At 36.3% G+C, this 13,902-nt stretch overlaps 1 protein-coding gene across 12 annotated transcripts in view; it reads right to left on the reverse strand.

The window, feature by feature from the left end:
- The window catches only part of LOC107092828 (calcium-activated potassium channel subunit alpha-1), a 180,775-nt gene that overhangs the window by 36,779 nt on the left and 130,094 nt on the right, over positions 1–13,902 (reverse strand). For 4 of the 12 annotated variants that reach the window (XM_015388190.1, XM_015387774.1, XM_015388019.1 and 1 more), the window contains one exon: positions 8,341–8,514. The exons of 2 other annotated variants lie outside the window; for them this stretch is intronic. In XM_015388190.1, coding sequence (XP_015243676.1) covers positions 8,341–8,514 — 174 coding nt within the window. Of the gene's footprint in view, positions 1–4,328; positions 4,410–8,340; positions 8,515–12,556; positions 12,566–13,902 lie in introns of all 12 variants that reach the window. 6 more of the 12 variants (XM_015387692.1, XM_015387938.1, XM_015387527.1 and 3 more) reach the window with 3 other exon arrangements.

Here is a 13,902-nt window from a genome sequence, read left to right on the forward strand (position 1 = left end):
GCGATACTATGAAAAAAGCTAAAAAATGTTAATGAAAATATCAATAAATACGCTTATACTGTATGTGTTACTATCTAGGTGTATTTGATTGATATGCATGTTAGTAGTAAAAAGCTAATTTCTGTCAAGGTGGACTTAAACCACTTTATATACAATTCTTGGCTAAATATATTACCTTACAACCACAACTTTTCATTGTATTCTGCTCTATACTGTAGGATAAACCAACAGCGAGTAGTGCATAACTAAGAGGTAGAAATAAAAAAGATGAATGTTTTTTTAAGCTCTGTCATCACAGATAAAGAAAAAGTATTCCCACAGCATGATGCTGCCATGCCACGTCCATGCTTTACTTAGGTGATGGTTCGTTTAAGTTGATGTACACTGTTACTTTTTTTTAAGCAGCAAATAGATCTTTACATATAAGCCAAAGGGTTTGGTTTTATTTTAAACTATACTGAACTAGAATACCTTCTACCGTGTAGGCCCGGTGCACACTGTCCCTCTTCCACAAAGGTCCTCTTGACATACGACAACTGGTACAACTACTTCCCATTGGCCGCTTTACTGTTTCTCTAATACATTTTTCATTTACAACTATATTAAACCCCTGCATATTGTTAAGTTTGCATTTGTGAGACAATCTTTCAAATTCAAATAAAAGATTGAATAAAACGTTTTGAGCTTTTTTAAAGCTCAAAGTACTGATTTCTGAGTAAATCTTGTTATAAACCTTTTCATAACTTTCTTCCTGTCCTGTGTTTTCTAACGAACCTCTAAGACCGTAACAGAACAGCTGCACTTTTAGAGATTCAAAGTCACATAGACGGACTTTACTACTAATCAGACTATTTAGGTCACCTATAAAGGCAGTTGGCTACACTTGATTTTTATTTGGTGGCAACGCAGGAGGTTGTACATATTTTAATTCCATTCCACACATTCCACACAAAACATTTTAAAAATGCCCCTTTTTCTTTAACTTTTGCAAACAGGCCCTACTGCATGTTGGTGTATCACATAAAATAATGTTAAAGTGTATTCAGGTTTGTAGTATGATAAAAAATTAAAAACCTTCTTACTTTGCGAAGGCAATAACAGTAATGCTACAAAAACGTCCAAACTATCATCAACAACAGAATATGGGCATAAGCATCAACAATGAGATTAATATGTTATGAAGACGAATCCCTTAATATATCATATTTATTCTCTTTTCGAAACACTTTTTTCAGCTCCTTCTACACAGCTCAACTGCATCTGCCCAGATTTACTTCTACGTCTAAATATCAATTAGCATTCAGCTCATAGGTGAGAGAATATTAAGAAGCTATGGATTAGTGGGCTATAAATTCTAAAAGCAGCTTGTAAATGCACACCATTGATAAGTATAAGAAAGTCATGAGCTGTGTTACATATTTTAAAAAGATGAAATGATTTCTGTTAGGATTCGATATCTGTGTATAAAGCTTTGACACTTTGGCAGGACACTGTTCCGCAGTCTTTTCTTTCTCTTAGTTTCTTGTCAAATGTTTCGTTTTGTTGAAAAAAACATTTTTTTTCCTACGCTTCTTGGGTCTCAGAGCCAGAGTGTGGCCAGGACTGAAGATTTCAGTCACAATAACTGCAGTCTGATCTTCACTACTGACGCCTCGTGGTTTCCAAGAGCTCTCAGACAAGCACCCAGATACTCCTTTCCAATCTACGCTATTCAAGCACAAATGCCAAGTGCACCATCACTTCAAACCCCCATCGGTCCTTTGGTTAGAAATCAATAACACAGCATGATATTAGCACAAATCAATGTGCACGCTGCAAGCGGCAGCGATTCCGAGCATGTAGATTTTCATTGTTATTTGAACGTGCAATCTTGTGAATAACTTAATTCTTCTAATAAAAGAAAACAGCTATGACTTTGATTCTAATAAACACGTCACTCTCTGGCATTTTATTTATGCAACTGGGCTTCCAGAATATCTAACAAAATTTGTTGATCCTCTTTACAAATAATTCTTTAACATTAAATATAATGCATTACATAAAATAGACCCTTTCCCCCATAATTTCCCCTCTTTTATGTTATTTTATTTTAAATAAAAAAAAAATAGCACCTTTTTTGTGGTTCATAAAAATTTGAAGCAATATTTTCCACCTATGCACAAATACTTAGCATTTTCCTGACATAAAATTATAAAAAGATCTACATGTTTAAAGATTACTATGCCTAAAACACTTATAAAATAAATTTTAAAAATAATTTGTGGTTATTTAAAGTTATTTATTTACTATTATGGAAGCCTTCTACAGTAGTTAAACCTTCTGAGCCACTGTGCTGGCAGGCAAATCTGTGCAAAACAGCACCGGCAACAACAGCTGCATTGGCAACATAGTGAACCATCATGCAGCAAACAAAAAACAGAACGGGACAGGTGGAGTTATTGAAAGTTACATCCTGCTGAAGGGGGAATCACCGATAGTGCCAAATTTAACTGAGCAGCATGGTATTGGTGGGTTGGAAGCAATATTTCCCCATCAGATTGCAGGGCTTGGGTCAGCTTCTGGTAATCTTGTCTCCTGGACCCTAGATACTAAAGGGGGGGTCAGTGTAGGACTACTGCAGCGTGGGGAGTAAGCATCCTTTGTAGTACTTAGTGAGGGGGATGAATGCTATCTCCCAGTAGACTAAAAGGTCCAGGTTGGGGTAAGACAGCATTAAGGTATTAAGTGAAAATGGACTTACAGCGTGGGAGGTAGAAATGAATCTTTTAATTTTAATGATCTGATTGTATAGTTTAAGTCTAACCATTGCTGTCAAATACTGGAATATACATTGAGAAAGCCTGTGTTAATCTGTAACGATCAGAATTTTGTAAATAATGATTTTAACTGTTAAAATATGATAAAAATATTTTTTTCGAAATAAGTTACATCAATCAAAGTCTGCGCTTTACTTATTTTAGTTACAACTAAATGAAGCATAAGTAAAAAGCAGAGATCACATTTTTTTTATTTCCTGCAGCTAGATTTGAAACTAACAGAAATGTTTCCAGTGACATTTACTTTGCATTTAGTGGCAAACATGAATTAATTAGAAGCTTCTCGGTTCTGCTTCTCATTTGTGCTTCTGGTTCTGCTAACACAAAGCAGAGACACGGCTCGGGCTCAATCCAGTCAAATCTAATCAGGCATTGTCATTTCAAGCATAATGTGTAAAACAGTGCTTTCATTTCGAGAAATACGAAACTGTAACTAATAATTTATAAATATTACTAATGCAAAACCTTTTAGCCATTAAACATTTATTGCTTTCCTTTTGGATTATGTATAAAGATTAATTTCAAACAAAAAAATTCTTTGTTCTATTCTCAAACAGTATGTGTGTTTATAATTCTGCAGCATGTCCGGTGACAAATTGTAGTACTTTTAATGATAAAATATATTTGGTATATCTCAGAATATTCATTCAGCAATATCTCCTAACACAAACGCTCGCATGCACATTATCTACTCTGCCATTTGCCTCAACCTTTACATTTGCACGTACAGAAGGGGTCGTGGACAAAGCAGGAATACAAGTAAAAGAGTTGCTTGCAGAGTTGACTGGGAAGGCAAAGCCCTTATCCTCTGTGGTACAAAAAGATGGTTGGATGGTTGGTTGTTTGGATGAAAGAGCATGCTTGGGTGACCCCGGGCAATAAACAGACGTTTATCCCAGCCGTCAGCTGCCGCCTTGATTTACAGGGCGCCACCGATAGCTCCTGGATTCATCTGGCCCTTGTCAAACACGTGCAGCGTTACACGGCGCTCAGGCGACCTGGCAGGTCCACTGTGCATCCTGAACAACCCAGACGGCAACTGTCCCTTCTTGAAATGCTAATCTCATGATGGTACTGTCCTGCATGCAAACCTTATCAGATCGCTGTGTCCCAATGTAAACTGGATGATGAGGAAGGGGGCATATCAGTAAAAAATTTTACTGTTATATGTGAACTAAGCTGGCTTTGCTTTGAGTGTTAGCTGCATGACCAAGCTTTGTTTTTTTACTGCATTGCCACAGCATGAGGATTGCTATTTAAGCCATGCAATTTTGTGTAATACAGTTTTAAACAAAACCCATACGGCTGCAATTTCTCTTAGATCTGCTTCAAATACAGCCACAATTTTTTTTTTCAAAGAAACTCAACAATGTTTTAAATATAAATATTACCTAATAAATAAACAAACAATAAAAAGTAAAATAAAAATAAATACTACGCTTTGAGAAAAATATATTCTTACCCAGTACAATGAAAAGTAATTTACTTAGCAGCTTTAAACTACAGATTTACCTAGATTGCAATCAGCTTTGAATCGAACCCCAGACTCTTTTTGGCTTCCACTGTTCCGTGGTGTTGTAGCGCCATCTGCTGCTACATGCAGCACAATACAAAATAGAATAATAAAAAAAGATTTTTTCATGGAACTATATTCCATGCCATGTCAAAAAAACACAAAATATATATATTTATGATCTATAAACACCAGGAATGCATTATGTTATTTTAAATATATACTTCAATAAAATATTGTCATTGCTTTGTTATCAGTTTTAATAAATATTAAACATGACACTTTAATTTGGCTTATGTTTACAGTTTGGCTTCTTGTATAACAAAGACAACATAATTACATTTTAAATGACTGTGGGACAACAAAGCAAAACACGATTTGACATGACGAGGGTGGCTACAGTCTAAACACAAAGCTAAAGCAGAGTGGAGAAGGGCAGAGAGCACACTTACGTGATCTGACAAATCCATTATACTTATATTTAGCTGAGGAGACTGCAAAGACAAGTAGCAGGTCACACAGAGGGACACATCAACGAAAGAGTGGTGGAAAGGTTTAAACCAGAGGGAAGTTTGATGTGTTTGGATTTATGGGGAGGAGGCAAAACTAAAAATAATAGGAAGATAGAGAATAATGGCAGAATTCTGATGGTGCAGTTGATTAGACCGAGGGATGATGGAAAAACAAAATAAACTGTACATTCATTTAATGTTAAGCCATATCATTAGGAAAGTGTGATAAATTTGTATAAAGATGAAATGAAAGTGAAATGGTAAATTAGAATTTGTTAAGAAATATAAGGTTTTAATATTTTATTTGTAAAAAAAATAATCTTCTGTTGTATTTATTTAAATTACACTGCTATTGTGGTTATTTTTTAAGACAAACAAAGGCACTTATAGGCAAGCATACTGTAGCAGATGGAGCATACAGTGCTACACCAAAACTGACGGATTCCTGCACATGTGCAGTCCAGACGGTTGGCACAAACAGAGATTTTCAAAACTGGGACCTTTCCAAATGTGGATTTAATGTTGCACTTTGAATTTTCAAAAGGATGATCCAAGGTCTGTGTTTATGTCTGTGTCGTTAATTCAGCAGGAATTAAAGCTTTTGACCTTGACCAACAAGATAATAAAGACTGGTACTTCCATAGCTGCTAATGCAGTGGGCGCTTGAACTGATCTCATAGCTGCTAAAATTCCCTGTTCCTTTTCCCCAACATATCCTCCAGCAATAAAGGTCACAGTGAAGGCCCAGGGCTGGCCTGTGACACAGATCCTCAAAGCAGGGACCTACAGTGGCCCTGGCATCTGTCTCCCACAATCTGCCCGCACCACAAAGGCGACAGACTAACTGGCTAGCATCTGGGGCGTACTACACAAACATAGGATGAAGGCTTGTGAGGGGGCAAGCCTGCCTGGTGGACAGGAGCTGTCAAGGCAAGTTTGGCGACAAACGAGCAAGGCTGGGAAAATGAAAATGCAAACATAATTTCTGTGTCAAAACAGATAAAAATCCTTTGAAATGAGATGTAGATTCACATATGCATAGACACAAAGATAAAAGTGAATGTGCTAGTGACTGTGTGATTCTACGTGGCCCTAGAGGCTGTAGGAAGGCCTAAAAGCATCATTTTAGCCCATAGTCCACCACTCTGCTACAGAGATCTCCCTTTATCAAAGCAATCTCTGGTGAAACTCCTTGAAAGGAGATTGTTTGATGTGATGATGATCTTTTTACAAGCCGAAACAATGAGTAAACAATTAAGAGACAAACATTAAGACAAAAGTTGGGTAACTCTTTAAAACTGCAACTACCCTTAAAATACCTGAAATGCAGCACATTGTTTTGACTTTTCAAGTACTTTTCTCCACTCAAATGGGTATTTCAGCAAACACTATTTCACAAAAAAAAGGTTTTTAATGAAAATAAACAAACCAAAAGGAGGGCAATCAACTAACCTGATCTAAAAAAAAAAATCCTTTGAATTCAACATATTTACTCTGCTGTCAGTCTTTATGTTATGTAATGTTTTGTCCCTGCTTTTCAGATTAAAAGACAAAGAACAACTCATACAACTGAGCAAATCTACAAAAAATATAGTGATTTAAAAGAGATGTCTTAGCAAACCTGTTGTCTAAGTTTTGATGAGACAATATAGTAAAAACAAGCCAGAATTTTGGGTAAGATTTAAAATTTTCCTTTTTTTTCTCTTCACCATTTGATCGGAAAAGGAAAACCGACCATTCCTGCCTGACAAACCCCAGTACTCTGCATCACTAAACTCTTTGTTCATTCAGATTTAAAAAGCAAAAGAAATCTAAGACAGTGGAGGCTTTCCTTAAATCCTACAGGGGGTTGAAAGAAAAGTGAGATCAGTAACCATGTAATGGCCAGTAATTGGTACCGAGGGATATAAGCGCAGGCTCAACTACAAGAGGCCAAGCCAAACTCATCATGCAGTGTTTGACATTAATCTAGGCTGAGTCAGCAGACGATAGGAGAATGTTGAAAAGGAAATCAGATATGTATATCTGAGACCAAGGCTTTGATAGTGAGGCTTACTGCTGCCATGTCTAATTGACAGACAATTTAGTATTTCCCCATCCACTAACAAAGAAAAGAGAAAAGAAGAGATCATCCGGGAGCCGGAATCCTCTCACCTTTCCTCAATGAAACCAACATCACTTTTCACTTATTGTTTGCTTCTGCTTTCTTCTTTCCTTCCACTAAAAACCTCATTTTATACCATCTAAATTCATTTTTTTTTTCACTGTAACATTATTTAGTCCTGCTGTGAAGAGTTCTGATTTTGATCCAATAAGAAATATAAACAAGCAAACTACAAAAAGCTCTTAGAATACAGGATGAAAGTGCCATTTCTAGTACACTAAAATTCTGTCATAAAACAAATAGGAGATAGAAATATATACGTGTAACATACAAACATTTCTAAAGTAAAAGGTATAAAAGTTTCTGAGAAAAAAACTTTTGCTTTTTGTCTGAAATGCTCAACTTTGGAAGAGTTGGTTAAGTACTCAGGTCTGCTTTAATTAGTCAACTTACTGGTCAAAAGTAAGACTTCTGCTTGTGTTTTGAGACGTGCCAAAAAAGCCATAAGGCAAGGAATATAATTTGGTAAACATAGGAACAGAGGAATAGAACCGTTAACAAGGCCTTTAAGGAGTTCAGGAGCAGCATCATGTGTGGGAGGAAAGAAGTTTCTTCAGTGGGCTTTGCACTTTTAAAATGTCTAAAACTTGTAAATGCAAAAAAAAAAATCTATATAGCATCAAGCAAAAAAAAAAAAAAAAGACTTTTAAAAAAAGCGTACTGTGAACCTATGTGAACCTACTACCTCTAACATTCCTGGATAAGTGTCTCAATTAAAATGTCTGCCCTTTAACTTATTTTTTCCTTTTCTCTTTTCTTAAGTCTCAAACTGTGCAGCTGAAAATGCAATCAAAGATACGAAAAAATATAATCACAAAAAAAAAACGATTAACCAAAAAGTTCACAAATCTAAGATTAAAAACTCACAAACAAGTGTGCAAATATTTAAAGTAAACAATTACAGCATTGATGTCTGTACAGATCTCTTACCTTGAACAGTTAAAAAAACATTTAACATCACACTTGAAAGGTGACATTTTCACACAACTGCATGACTGATGCAGCATGCGGTAGCCACGTGTCTAACACCTACAATACTGTACAGTAGCACCACAGAGCCACACCACCACTTACATTATAACATTATATTCACTCTGAATTATCATTTGAAATACTACGCAGCTATATAGAACACAAATAGCTCAATAAGATATATTCATAAAAATTCACATCAGCCACAGCTCCAACTATGGTGTCACAAGATACGAGTCACGCCACATAGACGACATACGGACACACACTGACAGGTACAGTACCGCCGGATGAGGGAATAAAAAAGAAAACAGACTACACATCACAGACATGTAACAGCATGTGTTGGGCGGTGTAACTTACAGGCACGTAAAGTGGTTGCGCAATCATGAACAGAGACAGAGGAAAGTGGGTAGGCCCTCTGAAGGGTGTCCATGTTACTATGTACACTGCCTGACATGCAAGAGCAGTCTCGCTCTGAACGGCCGCAATCAAAACAACATGCCAGTTTCATTCGTTTGTAGACGGACATCTTGGCTACAGTCATGTTTTGGGATGAGAGGAGAGGAAAAGCAGCAGGTTAATGGCAAAAGGAGAAATATTCATTTGAGGGGAAGTTGGAAGGTAACTTCGTCAGAAAGTGCAAGCCTTAGCCACCTGCTCCACAGACTTGAGCCCCAATTAACATGAAAACATGGTCAATCACAAATTTACAAATTCAACAGTCAAATTTTATTTACCTGCTGCATTTTAGAAATGCTTTATAATGTAAGAATTGTAAGGCTTTTGCAAAGTTCCATGTTTTTAAAGAGGTCAAGCTGTGTGCTAAGGCTGAAACAGGTTCAAAAACTGTAACTGTGGGGAAGAGGGACAGAGGGACAAGATAAGGATGGAGGCATTCATGAAAAGAGGCATGAGCAATATTTTCAGCAGCAAACCTCATACGTACATTCTTCCAAGTATATCTGTTTGCCTTCAGGAACGGATCACGTACCTGTATCCATCATGCAGCTGGAGGCTCTGTCCACGGCATCACACTACCCTACTTAGCAAGACTGGCCAGTTTGTGCTCTTTCCAAAAACTGCACTTTCACTGCTCCACTCCCCAAAGGGTCTTTTGGTCTGATGTAAATGTTGGTTTAAGGCAAAAGTATTTCATAAACTTTGAAAGATTTTCTGTAGGGTTACTATGAGACTGGATTGATTCTGAAGGGGTTCAATGTCCTATTTTTTTTAAAACACTGATAGAAGTCAAAGATAACAGAAAATAAAAGTGATCAGTTAAAGTGGTTGTCTTTATCTTAATGCTTTGATGCTCTGTTAACTATTTAAATTAATTTCAAGCAAACTTTAGCTCTATGTGTTAAAACAATCAAGGGATTGATTGTGTTATTTATAATATTAACTATGACTGGAGATGCACTAAGAAAATCTGCTCTAACCTGAAGATTTCAGGGCCTGACCAGTGAATTCACCATATTCTAGCATTGCCACATACTCCAGCACTCATAACAACACTCTCCAGTGAAGAACGTGTTGCTGTATAACAACTTTTAGTTAGCCATTTTCATTTCAGGAAGAATGTTAAAAAATTAGAACAGAGTAAAGGATATAAAACGAAACTATCTTTGAGCAGATATTGTAATGAGTCATTGCGAAATGAGAAAAGATGAGGAATTATTCACTTTTATCCATATGGTCTCTCTAACTCTGATTGGGGTTGCGGGGAATAAGGAAAACATATAATCAGAGGTATTTCCACATTCCCCGAAAACGGGAAACTGGTGATTTAGCAAGGCTAGCTGTGCAAACCATGGTAGCTGAAAAAAAGGCTACATTCTTTAAGTTTTCATTTTTTATTTTTTTTTAAACAGTGTTTTATAGGAACTATACGGTCATGCATAGTTTGACATCGCCTCTCCAATACAAATGTCTGCTATCAACCAGAAGGCCAATTTTTTCATGTCTTAATATAGTGATAAAATTGTTATTTGGCAAACAAAGAACAATTTTAAATCAGTGAAAAAACTATAATTAGTGCATCTCTTGTTTTTAACAGAACTTTTAATCACCTTTAACTCTTGCAGCGTCTTGAAAAAGTAACAATAATTTAGTAAATATTAAAACATTTTGACTGTAATATCATCTTCCCAGAATTATTCTTTTATTGTTATCTATTGAATTTGATTTATCTTTTTGGAAACTTATGGCCCACTTTAATTCTACTCTGAAGCAAAACTGTAGAGTTCCAACTCAGGGGACCTTTATAAAATATCCCCTGAAGTAGAAAGTCAGAAATCTATGACTCACTATGAATCAGATAAGGTACATTTAATCGTATTGAAAATTGCCAGAAAGAAGCTTTATTGATAGTTTGACCATCTTTTTCCAATCAAACCAATAGCATATACAATCATGTTCAATGTTTACTTTTAAAAAAGTCCTGTCTGTGTCTAACAAATATTATAGAAATTATTTGATGGTGACTTACTTATAATAGTACTTAGAGCCAACCATTTGGTTTTATCATTTCCTACTAAAATGGGCTAACTTCAACTTCTTTACTAATAAGAAATCCAACTTCCCAGGCATATTGAGAACGTCCTTTCATTTGCTTTGGTCAGATCGATTTAAAAGCAAGATTAGAATGCCTGGGACACATTCATGACCAGTCAGACAGATATATGTACGTATATGTCTGTATTGAGTGAAACCTTGAACCCAAGGGGGAGCAGGAGTGAAAATCTCCAGATCACATCTCTAGATGTCTGTGACTCTGGACAGAAACAGTCCCTGATCCCCATTGTCTCAAAAGAAAGGCTGCAAACTGACAGTGCAGTAATACAGTCCATGAATCAGATTAGAAAAGCAGATCTTGAATGAAGTAATAGGTCTAAATTACCTGCCAGAAGGTGTCAGGGACTGTTTTATCTAGCAGCATGCATGTATGCTTCATGAGCATAAGTACAGCATGCAAAAAGTGCAGTTTTGTTGTCATTAACAGGTAGTGGAGATGACTGTTCACAGTGATGAACCGGTTTTTGGGAAGGCATGGGCAGGTGCAGTGAGGCTCTAATGTCATGCTGACATCCCTTAAAGTCTGTGTTTTTGCATGGCCACTTGGTACACAGCATATATAAGTAACAATGAGGGGGTTTGTTTTATTGGTTTGTTTTTTTTTTAAATGGAAAGGAAACGATGAGGCACAAAAGACACACACACACACACCCAAACTAATTAACACACACTCTGACAATGTCCTTCACTTCTGACTTTACAGATAACCAGATTATGGTCGAGGATTATGGGCTGTTCATTTTAGGGTATCACTGACTGATGATTCAACATAACAGCTACCCTGATAAACTGTCTGCATGGGTGTTTGATAAGTTCCTCCCCCTATAACTCACTAGAGGACAGCACACTCAAACAGAGGCAATCGGGGAGCTTATGTTGAATACAAAGGATGTCCCTAGGAGAGCAGTGTTCTGATGTAAAAATTTCCTCCAAAAGCTTTGTTGTCATTTTTTTTTCAGCAAAATTTAAGGAAAATTATACATCTGGCTCAAATTTTTTAGCAGCACTTGTATGATCTAACACAAATAATCAAAGAGTGCCAATGACAACAAATTAGAAGTGGTTTAATCTATAAGGACTGTTAAATGTTTGATAACTTTAATTTGATAAATTCACAAAACAATCCTTGAAATTTTGCTGAACAGCTTTCCGGGGAATTGAGTTCACAACCTGTTTACATATTTGCATTTATTTTTTGCACATGACTGCTAGAGTACTGCCATCTAGTGGGAAATGAATGCTACAACACTTGTTGTTTCTGCATATTTCTAATGGACGCACACCCAAAGCAGCAAGTTGAAAATGTAAAGGGCCCAATGGCTGTCCAGATTTGAAATGCACAACACTCCTGCAGAGTGGCACTTCAACTCTGAAGGTAGAAATGATCTTCAGCCAGAGTTTAGGAAAAATGGGGGCTGAGATCACAGAAAAAATGGGACAAGAGGGAGACCGGATTGTTTTGATTGTGTTTTGGCAACTTCACTTGTTAGGATTTAAAGAAACTTCCCACAAGGACAATTTCTGCTCTCTGGGAAAAAAGGAGAAAAAGCAAAGCCGCACAAATGTTCCTGTGACAGAACGTAGATTAACTTCAGCGTCTGGACGTCTTGGTTTTTCATTACTTTATTGGAGAATTATGATAAAAGACCCTCAACATATTTACTTCTACACCAAAAATATTGGATTAGCTAGAGTCTTAAATGGTAACCACAAACTGCAAAAGTTATAATTCACAACCAATTAGATCACTTTTAATATCTTATCTCCTTCTAATCTGTATGTCAGAAAGGGTGGAAGTTCTGATGCTGGTTTTAGGTCTGATTTATGCTCATATGGTTTGGTCTGATCTGAGCACAGAGTAAGAAATGAGAGGCGAGGAGAGGGATGCAGAAGCTACACTGTTACATGCAACATTGATACAATATACTCTACTATTGGCTAAAGAGGAACAATATAAAACACACTGCACTCTGGGTAATGGGACACCCAATTTTTTACTCACAATAAATCACTACCAGTGAGTAGTTAAAATAAAGAGGTGTTTTCCAATGGCAGCAGGGAAGGAAATACATCAAAAGTTTGTCACTGGTCATAAAGAAACATGGAAACAAAAAACAATAGGGGACAACAGAGCATGATATACCAAAATACAGAGCATGACGGGGTTCCACAGCAGTAAATCAACTGATGCTTTGATAAATGCAACTTTCGGGAACAACTTTTTTAATAACATCTAATCAAATTTTCTGTTTGATATCTTATGGATCCTGGTTTAATTTATTTAGATGCTATTTTAGGCTTAACAATGTAAAACTGTCTGTAAATATCTAGAAAGGCACATTTCTGGACCTTTAGAGACAGTACCTTATGTTGTCCATTACTTTGATGTAATACAACCTCCAAACTTATCAGCATCCCTGCTAAAGATGTGTAAAAAGCCTTTAATTCAGTTAATGTTTTGTTATGATCGCATAAGTATACTAACAGATCTGCCACTGGCCTTGTTTGTCACCGTCTTAAACCCTTGAAGCTGTTTATCTGTTTTGTTTCTCTCTATACAGTATATAGATTAGGTTTATTAATGATATGATAATATTAAAAGCAATCATTTGTCATAATTTCTATTCCAAAAAAACAGAAAAAAAATATATTTTTGTATTATTTATTAAATCTCAAAGGGGAACAAAAAAAAGATGTTTTTCTCAACACACCTGTGGATCATGGTGAGTGTCAATGTCTATAAGTTACGGCTACAGTAACTTCATCCAAGTTTGTATTTCAAAACAGATCAGATAAAGTGGGTTCTGCAGTGATGAATGAGCTGGGTTATATAGTTACGAAGTTTTAAACATAGCAGCAGAAGCATGCTACACACGTTTCTCAGTATTATATAGAACACCAAATGGGTAAAAAGTCATCGTAAGTCGCTTTTTAATTCACTGAAAACTCTCAGTGTAGTTAGACATGATGTCTGTCTGCAGCATGTCCCTTCGAATAAATATCTATGGAAATGTTTACATCAACATCTGGAGTCATGATGAATTGCTTAAGGCTGCTTGCCTCTTTAATGCAGCCTACCAAATTACTGCAACCTCTGGTTGCTTTAAAAACTGGGCAAACCCGAACATCTTATTAAATCATTGCACACAAAGACAGACATCTAAATAATGTTCATATGTTTAATATATACAATATTTAATGGAAAAGTTAGATTCACATTTCAGACATTTTAAATTATAGATTTTGTCAAGTTCTTACGGACAAGAAATATTTCTATCCATCCATCCATCCATCCATCCATCCATCCATCCATCCATCCATCCATCCATCCATCCATCCATCCATCCA

Source organism: Cyprinodon variegatus, unplaced genomic scaffold (genome assembly GCF_000732505.1).
Source record: "Cyprinodon variegatus isolate N-32 unplaced genomic scaffold, C_variegatus-1.0 Scaffold1, whole genome shotgun sequence".
Lineage (NCBI taxonomy): Eukaryota > Metazoa > Chordata > Actinopteri > Cyprinodontiformes > Cyprinodontidae > Cyprinodon > Cyprinodon variegatus.